The sequence below is a fragment of the Trachypithecus francoisi genome, unplaced genomic scaffold (genome assembly GCF_009764315.1).
Source record: "Trachypithecus francoisi isolate TF-2019V2 unplaced genomic scaffold, Tfra_2.0 Lachesis_group14, whole genome shotgun sequence".
NCBI lineage: Eukaryota > Metazoa > Chordata > Mammalia > Primates > Cercopithecidae > Trachypithecus > Trachypithecus francoisi.
Window position 1 is genome coordinate 17,568,104 of NW_022681459.1, and position 18,665 is coordinate 17,586,768.

The window sequence follows — 18,665 nt, forward strand, 5'->3', positions numbered from 1 at the left end:
CGGGTGCGGGAAATTTGACAGTGAAGAACCCAGAACTGCACCATCTTGCCTCCTTTTGTCCAAACAATTTTGACTAACTCTCACATTGTTATTTAAAACTTTTCTCTGTTTTCTTTAAAACTTGTTCTATTTTTGTGATTATTTTTTAAAGGCAGTTGATGATTTGAATATTACAGTTTTTATTAACTCAGGCTAAAGCAACATAATCGCAAATAAATCAAACAGGTTTCAGATACTGCCAATTTAAGTCTACCAAATTGATGCATCTGTTTTGGGGCTTAAGGTCTTGTTATAATGTGTTCTTCCTAAGATAAGCATAGCTCTTCCCTGAAAGTAAAGATATTCTGGAATATTTTTTAAAATCCTTCAGCAATCCATAAAATCAATAAATTCAAGTTCTAATAATTTGATCATACTACATTGTACTAGAAGTATCAAACGCTTTTTCCAAGTAGTTAAACTGATTGTTATACTTATTCATAGCTACAGAAGGCCTTTACCTGTGTTGTGGGAAAATGCCACTAACGATTAGGAAAATGGAAGGGCTATTGTCATATTCTGTCAAACTAAGTAGTGTAGCCCTCCAATGGAATCAATTGACCCAGTCAATGGAGAGTGTATGTACTCTGACTAGACTGACTGAAAGTGTGGGTCTTACTAGCTGGCTGTATAAACCTATTCTTACGTTTAGTAAACAAGTCTGAGTCTTTCTAATTCTTCTTAATTTTTTATACCATTTCAATTTATCATTATTTACTGATTACTTTTATTTAGATCTAGATATGCTAGAAATTAGGAGGTTCCAAATTCACCAAAATCTTAAATAAAAAGAGGCATATAGTGTGAAAAGTAGGCTAGTCTTCAAAACTCAGCTATGATTGTTACACGAACATATGACCAGAATTTTAAGATTATTGGGAAGCACTCAAGAAAAGAAATAGGCAATGGAATGGAGAGTCAGCATTTAAACAAATAGATAAATAAGTAAACAGAAGCCATGTGTGCCATTTCAAATTGAGACAATTTATTGCAAAGGGAACCAAGCAATTCCACAATTAGTAAAGTGCAGATAGTGGATACCAGTAGACATGATATAGACAATTATAACATAATAAATATTCCTAACATCTTAGATGCTAAATGATTTTTTTTAAATCTTGGATTGATACAGTGTGCCCTTGTTTGACTCAATATTTGGTTACTTTGAATGATCTTCTTATGACCTCTGATACTGAGTCCTCAGGGTAGGATTTCAGTAGAACTGAGAGAATCCATATCCTCCATAGCATGATGGGCGGCAGCTGCGGTATCCATAGCCTCCGAAGCCAGAGCCGTATCCGTAGCCTCCATAGCCACAGCCATAGCCCAGTCTGCGGAAGCCGCCACATCCACAGCCATAGCCATAGCCCAGGTCATCGAAGCCTCCACAGCCGTAGCCCAGGCCTCCGTAGTAGTTGCCGTAGTAGTTCATGGTGTCAGGAGTGGTGAGCTGGTTTGCTGCTCAAGGCAAGATCCTGAGTGTGAATGGCAGCATGTGTAGAGGGAGGCTTATATACCCTGGTCAGAGCATGTGGTGAGTCACATGCATACCTGTTTGTGCGTGTGTGTGTGTGTTTTCAATTAGTTACTTAACAGAAGTCATTCATTGTTCCCTGTCACAAGGAGAGGCCCTCGCATTCTTTAAATTGTTTGAGTTTGCTTTGTTGCTGAGTTACAATGGCCCTTAAAAGTTATTACATCACTTAATGAGAAGAAATTGCTGTATCTAAAGTCTTGGTACACCAGATCCTAAATAGATTTCTCAATAGCTAGACATATTGCATATGACAAATGAAATAAAATGAAGGTTATATGTTCCTCTAAAGTCAGATGCTATTGGAGCTCATTTCATTGTCTTCTTTATGTTGCGCAGGCTGGTCTCAAGCTCCTGGGCTCAAGTGACCCTCCTCCCTCGACCTCCCAAAGTGTTGGGATTAGAGGCATGAACCACCTCGCCCAGCCCTCATTTCATCTTTATAAATCCCTATTGTTCAGATGCGGCCAGAGAATTACTCATGCCTTTGAGAGGCATAGACTTGAGAATTTATTCATCCATTCAGCATTTATGTACTGTGCTGTTACTACATGGTGATTATTGCAAAGAAGTATACAAATTCAGTTATGAAAATGCAACATTTGGAAATTACTTGTAAGACTAAAAATAACTGATCACTATATTTTAGATCATATAAGGTTAATAAGAACTTAAAGGCTCAGGGTTGAAGTTAAGGGCACAGCTGAATTAACCATGTTTGGGGTCAGCTGTGGCTATATGTGACTAAATTCTTGGAGTCAACTGAGGATTTGTACCCTCAGTTATTTTTTCTTCCTGTTATCTTGTAATAGTATACCTACATTTTGGAGATTCCTTTTGTCAGTTGTGGGGCTGATGACCCTATGATACATTTTCTCTAGACCAGGTGACAGCTTTTCCTTGGAAGGAAATGTATTCTGAAGGTATTCTTTTCATTTCAACACAAATCAATACAATCTAACAACTAGAGATGTAATAATAGGATAAAATTGCCTTATACTAAAAGTGTTACTTTCTCTAAATGGTTATATTAATTGTTCTTCTTTTGACATAGACAGCCTTTCTTCAGACTGTGATGCCATTGACCACTTAGGGAGTAAAAAATTTTCATGTGAAATTCTATCGTACTGAGTAGAACTAAATACTACAGCCCTGCAATGGAGACACTAAGATATTTTTACCCAGATCTATTTATGGTGAAACTGCAACATCTCACTTGAATTGAATGAAAGAATTGGTAATAGTATCTGGCTAAGCAAATCCATCCATATGTACAGCAAACAAGTCAGAGTTTTTCAAATGCATTATGATTTCTTTTAAATATTAAAATATTGGATTTTCATTATTAACAAGTTGTTTTTACACAGATAAAGCTACATTAAAAATTGCTAAGTTCGCCGGGCGCGGTGGCTCAAGCCTGTAATCCCAGCCCTTTGGGAGGTCGAGGCGGGCGGATCACGAGGTCAGGAGATCGAGACCATCCTGGCTAACACGGTGAAACCCCATCTCTACTAAAAAATACAAAAAACTAGCCGGGCGAGGTGGCGGGCGCCTGTAGTCCCAGCTACTCGGGAGGCTGAGGCAGGAGAATGGTGTAAACCCAGGAGGCGGAGCTTGCAGTGAGCTGAGATCTGGCCACTGCACTCCAGCCTGGGCGACAGAGACTCCGTCTCAAAAAAAAAAAAAAAAATTGCTAAGTTCAAGATTCTACAACAGAGTGTTTACAAATGAAAATAAATAGAGGTGGTTATTTGGCCATGATAATTAAACTCTTCAGACGCACACGATCAGAGCCTTCAAGATGCTTCATGTGACAACACACAAGAAGAGAAGTAAAAACTGAATGGAACAGTGAGCATGGGGAAGTAGAATGCCTGATATTTAGTAAAACTGGGTTCTGGACTGGGGTCTCCTTGTCATGTCATTTTTGATCCTTAGCAAATGATTTCACTTTTTGGAGATCTTTTCCCATTCAAGATGGTATCAGAGTAAGCATTGGGAAAACTTTATAGTAGTACCCCTGCACACTCCACAGTTCTTTTATATTATTTTCCTGGCATTTTTGAATTTGCTTGACTCAAACAAAAGACATTCACTTTTGTTTCAGTGCTGAAATATATTATTCTTGGAACATAATAATATGTTATTACATATTTTTCTTGGGCAAACAGTTATTTGACATACCAACATGAAAAGGCCCACGTTTGCTTGTTGGAAGTTAAAAGAGGCTTGGCTACAGTGTATAAAGCTTCAGGTCAGTCACAGCCTTAATATGAATTACTTCACAAGTGATGGCAGTGATTTCTATATTTCCTTGGTGTATTGCAAAATATTTAAATGTGCTGATAATATGAAAGGGCAACTTCGTGTCACACCACGATGGACCAGGAATAAAACATGACAGAAAGTCACAAAAAGAAGTTCATTTTCAGTGTATTTTCAGATATATATTTTGTCTTATCATTACTCTTCATACCATTGAAAGGGCCAAATAAACATACATTTTGAACAAACTATAAAAGTACATACCCTTCATGTTGGTCTCCATTGAGATTTGAAAGTTGATAAAGTTGGTATTTCAGGGCTGAATTTAAACACTAACATCTAACTGAAAGCATTGAAATTAAAAAGATATGGTCAAGATGGCACAGTATTCCAAAGAAAAAAGATTCTTTTTCATTGAGTGTTATGGTTTTAATTTGTGCATGTACAGCTTACCTTTGGACAACATGGGCTTGGACTGAGTGAATCCACTCATACTCAGATTTTGTTCTACCTCTGCCACTCCTGAGACAGCAAGACCAACGTCCCCCTTCCTCCTTCTCCTTCTCAACCTATCCAGTGTGAAGACAATGAGGATAAAGACCTTAATGATGAGCTGCTTCCACTTGACAAACAGTAAATATAAATTCTCTTCCTTATTATTTTAATAACATTTTCTTTTCTCTTATTTACTTTATTGTAAGAATACAGTATATAATGTATGTAAAATACAAAGTATGTGTTAATCAACTGTTTATGTTATCAGTGAGGCTTCCGGTCAACAGTCGGCTACCAGTAGTTAGGTGTCTGGAGAGTCAAAAGTTATATGTGGATTTTCAACTGCATGGGGGAATCAGTACCCCAACCCCTACATTATTCAAGGGTCAACTGTGACCTTTGAATGTGGATATATGCATGCACGCACATACATACAGCTATATAGATAGGTGCATGTATATACAAAATTATTTTATTATGTATAATATACTTCTATATGTATATAGTTCTTTTTTCACTGGATATAATTATAAATAACCACTTTGCCATTTTGAGTCAAGCAAAACATAAAAGCCATGTATTTGCTTTAAGTCAGCATAATTTATTCCAAAAGGAAGAGAGAAACCCCACAGCTATAAAGGTACAAGTAAGACACATCCAGAGACATAAAGCAAAGAAATATCAAATGATAGATATTCTTAAAACTCTCAGATGCTAACTGCTCTTGATCTTGGCTTGATCCAGGGTGACCTCATCTTTCTGTTATTGCAGTCAAGTTCGGGTGATCTTCCTATGGCCTCTCATGTTAGGTTGTCAGGGAAGGATTTCAGTAAAATCCAGAGAATCCATATCCTCCGTAGAATGATGGGCGGCAGCTGCGGTATCCATAGCCTCCGAAGCCAGAGCCATATCCGTAGCCTTCATAGCCACAGCCATAGCCCAGTCTGCGGAAGCCGCCACATCCACAGCCATAGCCATAGCCCAGGTCATCGAAGCCTCCACAGCCGTAGCCCAGGCCTCCGTAGTAGTTGCCGTAGTAGTTCATGGTGTCACGAGTGGTGAGTTGGTTTGCTGCTCAAGGCAAGATCCTGAGTGTAAATGCCAGCATGTGTAAGAGGCTTATATACCCTGGTCAAAGCATGTGATGAGTCATCTGTATACCCTCCTTTGCTGTAGTTATTTGTATTATGTTTGATGTTACAACTCATTTATCTGTTGTCTTCTCATGCAGGGAGAGGCCCTCATTCTCATTAAAATATTTCAGCTTACTTAATGTCTTATTCAGGACATGATTGAACTTACTGCTTTGCTTTTATGAGAAGAAATGGCTGACTGTTCAAAATATGCACATTCCAAATGCTCAACAGAATTGCCTGTTACCAGGTGTATTACATCATCTACACTTTATGGTATTTCTTTTATAATGAATCATTTCCTTTGTCTGTCATCTTCCAAACTGATAACTTCATATTCAACTGAATTTACAGCTATTTTTTCAATTTACAGATGTTAAATCTGTAGTTTTAAAAAGCAAACTTATTTATCAAGGTGAGGTCTTCAGAAAATGCCTATATTCACAATACAGGAAAACATTTGAAATCAAAATGATTTTAATGCCCTGCTGTGTACAATAGCCAAAGGACTCAAAAAAAGAGAGCGTATGTTGATTTTTAGCATTTTATTCACTATAACTTGTATACTATTTTTGACTTTGTACACCAGCTTCAGAACCTTTTGGTTGCAAAATATGTAAGAATTAATTTCAGAAATTGAGGGCACAAAATCCATCTCCTATGCAGGCTTATCAGAGCAGTAGTTCAGTTTTCCATTCAAGTCCTAAAACTCTCGTTTATAATTGGTTTTATTCAAAGTCCTAGTAAAATTGCAGATTGCATCTGCCTCTGTTTTGCACACTCCAGTCAATTACATTCTTTCTTTATCCTTTTTCAGTAGTGTATATATGACCTCTATTTCCATTCTCATTTCAGCTTTCATTTTTCTTCCCATTTTCTCAACATCTATAGAAACAGCCACGTAGAAGTTTATTGCATACATTTCCCCAACCCCCTCTGCCTTTCATCCACTTATCTCAATGCTTTTTTTTCTACCTCTTCTTTGTATTTACTATAACGTCTTTCCTGATGTTCTTCTATGTCTATCCTGTACTCATTTATTCTGAGGTAATTTCTAACCACTGCCTACTGATCTGTTCATTAAAGTATCTGTTCATTAAGTATCATTAAAGATCTGTTCATCTGTTCATTAAAGTATCATTCTTTCTATTTTTTGTACTTACTTACTGAACATCCTCAACTCCCCACCCTAGCAAAAATACTTAGAAATAATGAATAAGACCTACTATTAGATAGCACAATAGGGTGACTATAGTCAATAACAACTTAATTGTACATTTTAAAAGGTCTTGAGTATAATTAGACTGTAACTCAAAGGATAAATACTTTAGGGGATGGATTTTTAAAAATTTGCTCCACCTCCTATGGCTTTCTGAAATGTTAAAAGGGTATCCTAAAACTGAAATTGTCTTCAAAGTTTTCAAAATAAAGGCACCATGGTGAAATGACACAGAATAGAGAAATATATGTAAAGAAATTTGCCCTGGGCTTCATAGAGTTCCTCAGCTGACTTCGTTGAGTTAGTGAAACAGATATAACATTGAGCCTACTCTTGATTAATCTCCATGCAGCACCTGTCTCTTGGCTTTGACAACTAAAAGTTTATTTAATTTACATGACTTTGAACATGCTGTTGAGTTTTTGTGAGATTTATAAGTATTTTATCAAAGATAAATTTCCTAAAAGGGATGCTTCAGTTCTTCTAAGCAATAGACTAGGGAATTAAAAACTGTTTATTGAAGAAATTCTAAGTAAATTGACAGTAACTACCACAGCAAGCACAATCTGTGCACAACCCTGACTACACCTTAGTGAGCTCCCTTTTTAAGACAGAAAAACAGCTCAATAAGTCTTTCAATTTGTAGAGTAGGATTTAATTCAACATTTTCTCCATTTCTTATATCCATATCTTGGTTCAATCTTATTTCTCATCTGAACTCAAAACAGTCGATACGCTGAATTCTCAGTGAGTCCTTTTGAAGCCATAAAATCATAAATATCTCAGACTGTATTAAGGATATCACCGTTCGTTCATATAAATCAGCCTGATAATGTAAGAGTGTTCAATAGCTAAGTTTTGTTTGGGATGCATAAACGACGCATACATCTGGAGATATAAAACTAAACAAGATATCAATGGAAAACCTCAATAGCCAAATAAGAATTAGAATGTTGTAAAGAAATAGACCATGTGATAATTTTCCACAAGACCGATTAATGACCGTAAGCAGTACATGATTAATATTAAAATAAAAAAACTATATATTTTCTATACAAAATATATAGAATATTTTGACGTTTTTACAAAGTGAACAAATAGTAAAATGAAAGTATCCATTGTAAAATTAAGACATATATTCATTTGTAGTGATATTGGTTTTATGCTCAAAGCAGACTGTTAGACCCAAAGAAGATTAGACCCAAAGTTGACAGAACAATGATGCTTTATATTTTCTCCTTCTTTTCACTTTTAGGAAGTTCACTTTGGAATATATGCTTAATAACCTTATGATAATGGATAAGGAAGAAGAAAATAAATTCTTACTTGGGATAAGAGATTTGCTTTAATGCGACCCCCAGAGCAAATGCCAGAGAAAAGGCAAGTAAGCAAGGCAAAAAAAACTTTATTTACAAACCAATGTGAGGGAGGGGCGAAGTTCACCGGTCTCCGGCGGTGGAGGCCGACGAAGTCGCTCCGGCATTCTCGGGCGAGGTTCCTGGGTCCCACGCAGGAGGAGGGGCTGAGGAAGTTTGCTCTGGCGTTCTCGGACGAGGTTCCCGGGTCCCGCACATGAGGAGGGGCCGAGGAAGTCTGCTCCGCGCACCCGCCGGGAGCGGCTTTTATGTCCTGGGCCCGGAAGTGGGAGGGCAGTGGGCGGGACATAGGCGGGTCGGGGGTGGGTCGATAGGCGTGGCTAGGCGGGTTCCGGTTTCTCTCCATCGGAGGTCGGGTTGCGCCTGCGCAGTCGACCCGTGTCTTTCCCGGGTGCAGGAAAGTTGACGGTGAAGAACCCGGAACTGCGCCATCTTGCCTCCGTTTGTCCAAACAGTCCAACCTTTTATTGATAATAGTGATAAGGGGCACCGTGGTCTGTCTGGCTCCTTCCTGCTGTTAAGGGACGTCGTTGAGGTTGGGGGTCTACGGTTGGTATTTGGACGTACGGATGAAGAAGCATCTGGTTGAAGGTGACGCGCATGATCTCTTGAACTTTGGCTCGGAGAAATTTGATTAAAACAGGAGCGAGACATAAGACAAAACAGAGGATTAGTATGGGAATTAGGAACAGGAGCATCTGCTGTATTACGGGCAGCAGCCATACTGGTGGTCCAGGGGTGAAGGGGGTATTGTAGGTTTTTAATTCTGCTTTAATCCTCTTTACGGTTTGGATGTTACTGTCTACTAGGCCTGACTCATTTACGTAATAGCAGCATTCTTCTCCTAAGAAGAGACATGTTCCTCCTTTTTCGGCAGTAAGTAAATCTAATGCTCACCTATTTTGTGCTGCTACCTGGGCCACTGAGGTAATTTGACGCTGCAGGGAGGCCAGGCTTTCAGCTGAAGCCTCTATGGCCTCTCGGATTTGAGCTGCTAGAGATCGGGTAGACTGTACCGAGTGGGCAAGTGCCCCAGTTCCAAGCCCTGACGCCACTAAGGAGGCGGCCAGGGAGACTCTGATGACTAGGGGAAGGAAGACAGCCCGTTTTTGGAGATCATAAGGAGGAGGGTTAAATAGTATGATGAGTTCAGCTACTTCTGCTTTGCTATATAAGGTTAAACTAGGTACTAGGGACACTGGGACACAAAGGGATTGACCAATGGATGTGTGATTAAGGACCTTGAAGAGGGTTTTGTTGCACCAGAAATAACCTCCAATGGGAGCCGTCTGGGTCTTAGCGGATGGCTGGGTATAGTTACACCAGGAGGTGTTTGGCGTAGAGTAGCAGAAAGGAAGGATTGGACTTTCTGGGCTTTGGTATAGTGGGACTTGGAGTAAGAACGGTTTTTGGGAGGTGCCTATGGAGTTAGTTGTAGCCCTGAAAGCAATAGGTAAGGGGACTGCCACTAAGGGGGCTCTTTCAAGGGCCGCACAGAGGAAACAGTGGGAGAGATTTGCTAGGTTGGCTGCCCATGTTAGGTTTAACCCTTGATGGACTAGTTTTAACCATGAGAAGGGGTCCTTATTGGAGGAGTGTAATTGATCTTATAAGGCCTGTTCTTGTGCTTGTATGGCTAAGGTTAAATTCTGTAGGGCTTGTATGTTTTGAGGAAGGGATTTTTGCTGGACAAGTGTTCTTTTTATCAGGAGAGTAGCCATGGGATATGAACTAAGGATTGTGTAGCCTGTGTAGAGTCCACCTTTGACTCCATCTGCCCATCGGGGGTCCCATGGGTCTTTGATATTTAATTGGTATTGAAGGGGGGTTCGTTGATTCGCAATGGTGAAGAGAGCAGTGGGTTTCTTCTGTCTCAAAGTTGCATAATGGATCTTACAATAAATATAAGGGCATCCTAGGTTCTTTTGTTTCCAGTAAGTCTTACAATTGTAATGTGTCTGATCGTGCAGGAAGCAGAGAGCCTTAGCTCCGGCCGCACTGCAACACGATAGGGTGAAATTTATAGGAAGATGGGGTTGGCAGCCTGAAGGGGGGCAGTCAGCAGTGCCTTGTAGCTGTGAGTGCTGTTTATTTTTGTGTGACCAAGTTTCAACTATAGAGAATCTCCATATGAAAGTTGGGTTAGTAATAGAGATTGAAATGCAAGAAAAAAGATAGTAATATAAGTATGAAATAGTACTTCATCTTCAGTGTAATCACAGTGTACACCTTGTCACTGAAGATGTTCTATAAAGGTAAGCAGGAGAACCACTGTGATGGGCTATTATCTGGAGGCAAGTAGGGATCTGGGGTAAGATATTGGAATTCTATTATGTTTATATAGAGTATGGTGAGAAATCGGAATAAGCGCAAGGGGTCAGGGAACGTGTGGTGGTTGAGAGAGTTTGGTGAATTTGAGATGGGTAGGGGTAAGTCTAGTAGATGTCCACTGATTGTCTTCTGTGGGGGCCTTTTTAAATTGTGATATATGGACCCAGTGCGTGTGTCCTAGACATTTGGCTGCTGTGTATGTGGATAGGAGGACAGTATAGGGGCCTTTCCACCTAGGCTGAAGATCTTTGGCTTGGATATCTTTTAAGTATACTTGGTCTCCTGGGCTGAGAGAGAGATGTGGGCCATAGGTGTCTATTGGAGAGGGGTGTGCTAGTTCTGCATGTTGTCTCAGGAGTTGTCTCAAGAGGGTGAGGTATGGGAGATAAGATGCCAGCGGGGAAGAAAGGGTGGGTAACTACTGGAGGGTGAGGGGCCGGCCGTAAACTAATTCAAACGGACTGAGGCCTGTTGGACTCCATGGGGCTGCTCACAGCCGGGTTAGGGCCAGGGGAAGGAGAGTTACCCACGATTGTCGAGTCTCGAGGGAGAGTTTGGTGAGTTGCTGCTTAATGAGCCCGTTGGCCTTCTCTACTTTACCAGAAGACTGAGGTCTATAAGGGATGTGGAGTTTCCAGGTGATGTGTAGGAGGGCTGCCACCTGTTGGACTACCTTGGAGATGAATGCTGGGCCGCTGTCAGACTGAAGAGTGAGCGGGAGGCCAAACCTAGGAATAATGTGTTCAGTGAGTATGGAGGCAACTATATTGGTGGTTTCTCCTGTAGTAGGATAGGCTTCTATCCATCCTGAAAAAGTATCAATGAGGGTTAAGAGATATTTGAATTTTTTATGCCTTGGCATGTGGGTAAAGTCAATTTGCCAATCTTCGCCTGGTTGGTGCCCTCTGAGTTGATGGCTCAGATGGGGTTACGCAATTCGCCTTGAGGGTTTGACTTGAGACATGTGGAACACTGTCGGTTGATTATAATTAGGTGTTTCATGAGTGTGGGGCAGAGAATGAGGGGGCTTAGGAGGTTATATAAAGCTTTGGGTCCTATGTGTAGGGAATTATGTATGTCTTTTAGAATGGTGTGAAGTTGAGTTTCAGGAATAACTAATTTATTATTGAGGTAAATCCAATTGTCTGTGGCTAGTTTGGCTGTTGAATCTTGTAATAGTTTGGTCTTTTCCTCTTGGGTATAAGTAGGGGTATATTGAGAGAGAGAAAACAAATAGAGGAAGCGTGGGAGTGGAGAATCCGGCTGCCGACTTGGCAGTGGTGTCGGCAAAGTTATTGCCAGCCGCCACCGAGTTAGATGGAGTCTGATGACCTTTACAGTGTATGATGGCTGCTCTGGAAGGTGCTGATAAAGTGTCTAGCAGTTTGAGTATCTGTTTTTTGTTGACTATAGGGGTACCACTGGTGGTTAGGAACCCTCTCTGTTTCCAGATGACAGAGTGGGTGTGTGCAATCAAGAAGGCATACTTGGAGTCTGTGTATATGTTTACCATTTTTCCTCTGGATAGGAGGAGAGCCCTGGTTAGTGCAATAAGTTCTGCCAGCTGTGATGTTGTTCCTTTTGGTAAAGGCCTAGCTTCTAGGACAGCAGAAGATGTAACTACCGTGTATCCTGCCTGTCTGTTTCCTAGAGAATTTATAAAAGAACTGCCATCTACAAATAGGGTTAACTGTGAGCCTTCCAATGGCTGGTCATGTAAATGTAAGTGACTAGGTGGTTGGGCCTCTAAAAGTTCTGGACAGGAGTGTTCAGTACTAGGTTGCTTGAGAGGGTCAGGAAGTAGGGTTGCTGGATTCAGAGAGGAACAGACTCCTAGGGCAATGGTGGAGTCTTCTATGAATAAGAGGTGAAAGAGTTGGAGTCTGGATGGGGTTAGATGGCTAATACTTCTGTGGGCAATAAGATCTTGAAGGCAGTGAGTAGAGAAGACTGTTAGGTTACCACCCCTAATGAGTTTCTTTGCTTCTTGGGTTAGACAGGCTGCTGCTGCTAGGGCCTGAAGACAGGGCTGCCACCCTTGTACGGTGGGGTCTAATTGTTTAGATAGATATGCCATGGGGTGGTAGGTGGTGCCTATAGATTGGGCTGAAAGACCCACTGCAACTTTTTGTCTTTTATCTGTGAAAAGCTGGAAGGGGCATTGGAAGTCTGGGAGTGAGAGAGTAGGATGTGAGAGAAGGCAGTTTTTCAGGTGAGTGAGATGTTTATAGATTAACTTTGGGTTAGAAAAAGGTCCTTGGGGAGTCTCCTTGACAGCTGCATATAGAGGCTTAGCCAAGATTCCGAAATTAGGAATTCAGTGTCTGAAAAATCCTACTAGGCCTAGGAAGGATTGAATTTCCTTAGCGTCTTGAGGAGGAGAAAGATTTTGTATTAGAGTTAAGCGGTCCGTAGTAAGTGAGCGCGTCGTAGGAGTGATCTCAATACCTAAATATATGACACATTGTTGTGCGAGTTGAGCTTTGTGTTTGGATATTCGGTAACCTTTGGATCGTAGATGATTAAGGAGGATCGCAGTGTCTAAAAGAGAGTCCTGTCCCGTGGGACTACGGAGTAAAAGGTCATCTACCTATTGGAGAATTTTACTATTGGTAAGAGGACCGGAGGCTAAGTCTTTTGCTAGGGCCTGCCCAAAGAAATGGGGGCTGTCTCGGAACCCTTGGGGAAGCACTGTCCATGTCAGTTGGGTGGAGGTATGGGTGTCTGGGTCTTCCCATGTAAAAGCAAAAAGAAACTGACAATCTGGGTGCAGGGGAATAGTGAAAAATGCATCTTTTAGATCCAGTACAGTAAAGTGTGTTGTATTAGGTGGAATGAGAGAAAGAAGAGTATAGGGGTTGGGAACTACCGGATAGGTGGGACAAACAGCTTCGTTGATAAGAGGAAGATCCTGCACTAACCGAAAAGTTCCATCTGCCTTCTTTACAGGTAGGATTGGGGTGTTACAGGGAGAATGAATGGGGATGAGGATGTGTTGGCTGAGTAACCTAGTAATGATTGGTTTTAGTCCTCGTAAGTGCTGTGGAGAGAGAGAGAACTGTGGGCGGGTTGGAAACTGAGAGGGTTTCTTAAGTTTTATAAGTATTGGTGGATGATGTTCCGCCACGACAGGAGTGGAGGTGTCCCACACTTGGGGGTCGATAGGAATGGGGAAATCAGGGAAAGGGTTAGTAGGATTGTTGGAGTCATTTGAGTTAGTCAGTACTAGAAGCAGATGGCGGGTAGGGTGGGGGGCGCTAGTAGGGATGGAGATACAGGCTTTCAGTTGACTTAAAACATCTTGGCCCAGTAGGGAAGTGGGGCATGAGGGGATAATGAGGAACAAGTGTGCAAAATAGTTGTTGGCCAGGCAGCAATTAAGGGGTGGGGTTTTTCGAGGGCTGGACGGGGAGCCATTGACTCCTACAACAGAAATATTGGAGGGAAGGCTAGGCCCTTCGAAAGACGGCAAAACAGTAGGTAGCCCCTCTGTCGATTAAAAAATTAATTGTCTTACCCACTACCAGGAGAGTTACCCGCAGCTCGGCGAGGGTGATGGGGGTCCCCGAGTCCCGGCACCTTCAGTCATCATCCAGATGTAAGAGCTGGAAGGAGCTCCCAGGGTCCTGAGAAGGGACATCACGTTGAGGCGCCATGCCCGTTTTCAGGGTAGGGCAGTCAGACTTCCAGTGCCCTTCTTCATGGCATGCTGGACAAGGAGTTGTTGGCAGACGAGGGTTAGGACACTTTTTAGCTCCATGTCCAGCTACTCCGCACTTGTAGCATGGCCGCACTGGCTCAGACGGTTGGGGACTCTGGGGACATCTATTAGCCCAATGCCCTGGGTTACTGCATTTATAGCAGGCCCTTTTTATTGTCTTTGAGCCTCCGGGGGTTTTGCTCTCCAGTTTTGGGTTACGGCTACGCTGCAAAGCAGCAACTAAGACTTGAGTCTGGAGCTGTACCTTCTGCTTTAGGCGGGCCTGTCGTTGGGCCTCAGCCGTTTCCTCCCTTGAATTATAGACCTTGAAGGCCGACTTGACTAGGTCTTGAATAGGAGTTTGAGGTCCATCCTCTGCCTTTTGGAGTTTTTTCCGAATATCCGAGGCCGATTGTGAAATAAAATATGATGCTAGAATAGTGGCCCCAGCTGGGGAAGCTGGGTCTAACCGAGTGTATTGAATTAAAGCCTCAGTTAGCCTGTTTAAAAATGTGGCCGGGTTCTCATCTGGACCTTGAATAATTTCTTTTAGTATATTTAAATGTACTACCTTATTTGAGGCCGCCTGCATACCAGCCAGAAGACATTGAGTCATCATATCTCGTCTTCGGCGGCCTGGCTGGCCTACTTGATAGTTCCAGTCTGGGTCTATAGAGGGGACTGCTTGTTCCCCTAGTGGGAACGCAGGATCTGTTAAGTGTAATTGGTTGGCATGCTGCCTGGCGGCCACTAGGATGCGCTCCTGCTCCTCATGGTTTAGAGTAGAGGTAAGAATAACCTGTAGATCATGCCAGGTTAAATTGTAGGCCTGGCAAAGGTATCTAAATTCTTTGGTATAAATTGTAGTGTTGGCAGAAAAATCTCCCAGGCGTCTTTCAATCTTTGAAAGATCTGCTAATGAAAAGGGAACATGAACTCTAACTACGCCCTCTGCTCTGGCCACCTCACGCAAGGGTGCTGAGACCGCAGGGGTCGGGGTTGGATAGGGTGGGAGTAGGAGCGGGGGCAGTTAGGAAATCTTTAGAGCGGGTATGGGCAGAGATAGGCGAGCTAAGATGACCAGGCGGAAGTGCCGAGGGGTCGGAGGGAAGTGTATCCTCAACAATGGTGGGAGGGGCTGAGGAGGGAGGCGGAACAACCGCCAGAGCGGGAGGGGGAGGTGGAGCCGAAAGAGGAGGTGGGGCCGAAGCGGGAGGGGGAGGTGGGGTATACGGCGGGAGTGGAAGGGAGGGAGGGGAAGTAAGGTCTTCGGGCAACTCAGGAAAGATGACTCCTCTTTTTCAGACCCTGTTAGGCCTGCATCCCTAGCCAACATGACTTGAGTCAAGGAACACCAGCTACACAGGTCCGGACGAGAACATAAGGCCCAAAATCCTTGTATATAATTAATTTCTGACCACTTGCCTAAGCGTTGACAAAAACTACTGAGGTCGGTTAAAATGTTACGGTCTAGAGTGCCCTCAGGCGGCCATTGAGACTGATTGTCTAATTTATATTGTGGCCACGCCACAGTGGAGAGGAACACCAGTCGCTTTCGCCTGAGATCTTGTTCTAATGGCAAAGTTTTGAGGTTTTTTAGAAGACACCCTAAAGGGGAGTTTCTAGGTATTTTGGATTGGGGGTTTCCCATTGCCTTCCTCTCGCCAATAGGCGGAAATGGAAACCGAACTCTACCTGGCTACAAAGCGTCCTTTGGAGCCACCAGAGACTGGTGAGAGGCTCCTGGAGCCGGAATGGAGATTACCTCCAGGCGGATGTCTCCGTCCTGGTCAGGTCTCCCACGGAATGGAATGGAGTTCCTTTGGACAGACGTCTCTGCCTTTGGGAACTTCCCTGGGTCACCTGGTGACCAGAAAATAAAAGCCTTGGGCCTGCGCAGGACTTCTGGCCAAGGAATAAGAGAGAGAGGCAAAAGGTACTCACCCCTAAGAGACTTGGAGGTGGGGAAAGCGATGTCCAGGTCCTGGTCTGTCTGGGGTGTGGAAGGAGGAGGCTCCTCAGACCTTGGAGGGCCCTGAGGAGGGGTCTCCTCCCAGGTTTCGGCACCAGCTGATTTGCTTTAATGTGACCCCCAGAGCAAATGCCAGAGAACAGGCAAGTAGGCAAGGCAAAATAACTTTATTTACAAACCAATGCGAGGGAGGGGCGAGGTTCACCGGTCTCCGGTGGTGGAGGCCGACGAAGTCGCTCCGGTGTTCTCGGGCGAGGTTCCTGGATCCCGCGCACGAGGAGGGGCCGAGGAACTTCGCTCCGGTGTTCTCGAGCGAGGTTCCTGGGTCCTGCGCAGGAGGAGGGGCCGAGGAAGTTCGCTCAGGCATTCTCCGACGAGGTTCCCTGGTCCCGCGCACGAGGAGGGGCCAAGGAAGTTCGCTCTGCATGCTCGCCGGGAGTGGCTTTTATGTCCTGGGCCCAGGAGTGGGAGGGCAGTGGGCGGGACATAGGCGGGTCGGGGGCGGGTCGATAGGGGTGGCTAGGCGGGTTCCAGTTTCTCTCCGTCGGAGGTCGGGTTGTGTCTGCGCAGTCGACCCGTGTCTTTCCTGGGCGCGGGAAAGTTGACGGTGAAGAACCCGGAACTGTGCCATCTTGCCTCCATTTGTCCAAACAATAAGTAGTAACTTTTACCTGGAAAGAAAGTTTTCGTTATAAATTCTAAGGACTTCCTTTAACTCAGACACAAACCAATAATATATAAAAATGTAAGTTACAAAAACATGTTAATCTTGAATTATACCAGCAATGTCACAAGTGCTTTTTCTCATTATAATTATATTCTTTCTTTAATTGCAAATTTTTTATACTTTTACTCAGGCTGGGAGGATATTTACCTGTATGAGAATAGAGCAGTTTCATATGAAATTCAGTTATATGGGTCCAAATTCCTTAAATGAAATTAACAAACTTTATATACCTTGCCCTCCCCTGTGAAGGTACAGCTTCTACAGAGAGAAATAACAAGATTTGTTTGGGTTGTTTATTTTTCATCTTTATATTGTATAAACAAACCCAAATATTTCTCATAAAAATAAATAATCTTGAGAATTGGGTTTATTCGTTCTGTTTTTGCCTCCAAGTAAAGCTAAGTTAGCAATTCAGAAATGTATTATATATAACAAAATAAAAGTTAACAAGAAACATTTTAAAAACAACAGCAACAAAACATAATCTAAGAGATGAAATTAGTCTCCATAAACTCTGCTCTAAAAATTGAAACTATTCACAGTATTATTACAAGAACTTTCTAGATGGCATTCAGATTTGGAAGTATGCAGTGAAAGAGACTCAGAATGATGGACTAGAGCATTAGAATTCAGGCGAACTGCTTTCTGGTCTTGGTTCTGACACTTAAAGATTGTGTTACTCTAGGTGTCACTTAACTGTTTGGCATTTCCTCACCTGTACTATAGGGGGCAGCACGGTACAATCTGTAATAATCTAACATTTGGTCCAACTCTCACTTCTTTTGTCCTTATATTATTGAATTTCACGAGCTCAAACAAACAAATGCTTTAATGCCATTACCTGAATATGCCATTCAATTTTGTAAAAAACAATACATTTTTAGATCTTTTATATATTCGATTACATAAAATACCAACAGTGAAATGCTTGTTTTTATGGTTTTGGGTTTTACATTTAAGTCTGTAATCCAACTGGAGTTAATTTTTGTATAAGGTGTAAGGAAGGGGTCCAGTTTCAGTTTTCTGCAAATGGCTAGCCAGTTTTCCAAGCACCATTTATTAAATAGGGAATCCTTTCCACATTGCTTGTTTTTGTCAGGTTTGTTGAAGATCAGATGGTTGTAGATGTGTGGTGTTATTTCTGAGTTCTCTGTTCTGTTCTGCATCTATTGAGATAGTCATGCGGTTTTTGTCATTGGTTCTGTTTATGTGAAGGATTACGATTATTGATTTGCATATGTTGAACCAGCCTTGCAACCCACGGGTGAGGCCGACTTGAACGTGGTGGATAAGCTTTTTGATGTGCAGCTAGATTCAGTTTGCTAGTATATTATTGAGGATTTTTGCATCGATGTTCATCAGGGATATTGGCCTGAAATTTTCTTTTTTCGTTATGTCTCTGCCAGGTTTGGTATCAAGATGATACTGGCCTCATAAAATAAGTTAGGGAGGATTCCTTCTTTTTTCTTTCTTTCTTTCTTTCTCTCTTTCTTTTTCTTTCTTTCTTTCATTTTTATTATACTCCAAGTTCTAGGGTATATGTGCATAACGTGCAGGTTTGTTACATATGTATACTTGTGCCATGTTGGTGTGCTGTGCCCATCAACTCGTCAGCACCCATCAATTCATCATTTATATCAGGTATAACTCCCCAATGCAATCCCTCCCTCCTGCCCCCTCCCCATGATAGGTCCCAGTGTGTGATGTTTCCCTTCCCGAGTCCAAGTGATCTCATTGTTCAGTTCCCACCTATGAGTGAGAACATGCGGTGTTTGGTTTTCTGTTCTTGTGATAGTTTGCTAAGAATGATGGTTTCCAGCTGCATCCATGTCCCTACAAAGGACACAAACTCATCCTTTTTTATGGCTGCATAG

At 42.4% G+C, this 18,665-nt stretch overlaps 1 protein-coding gene, 1 long non-coding RNA gene and 1 pseudogene across 2 annotated transcripts in view; 1 reads left to right on the top strand and 2 right to left on the bottom strand.

Moving 5' to 3' along the window:
• The window catches only part of LOC117095675, a 33,306-nt gene extending 25,290 nt beyond the window's left edge, over positions 1-8,016 (top strand). Inside the window, exons 2-4 of the long non-coding RNA XR_004442131.1 lie at positions 4,287-4,471; positions 5,565-5,742; positions 7,941-8,016. This is a non-coding gene — a long non-coding RNA (uncharacterized LOC117095675). The remainder of the gene's footprint in view (positions 1-4,286; positions 4,472-5,564; positions 5,743-7,940) is intronic.
• Positions 1,003-1,555, bottom strand: LOC117095671 (annotated as a pseudogene).
• Positions 4,914-5,456, bottom strand: LOC117095673 (keratin-associated protein 19-5). The gene has a single exon (XM_033232280.1). The coding sequence runs from the start codon at positions 5,376-5,378 to the stop codon at positions 5,160-5,162; it is 219 nt and encodes a 72-aa protein (XP_033088171.1). The 5' UTR covers positions 5,379-5,456; the 3' UTR covers positions 4,914-5,159.
• Positions 8,017-18,665: the final 10,649 nt, after the last annotated feature.

Coding starts and splice junctions, on each gene's coding strand:
- LOC117095673 (XM_033232280.1), bottom strand. CDS start 5,378: ATGAACTACTACGGCAACTACTACGGAGGCCTGGGCTACGGCTGTGGA.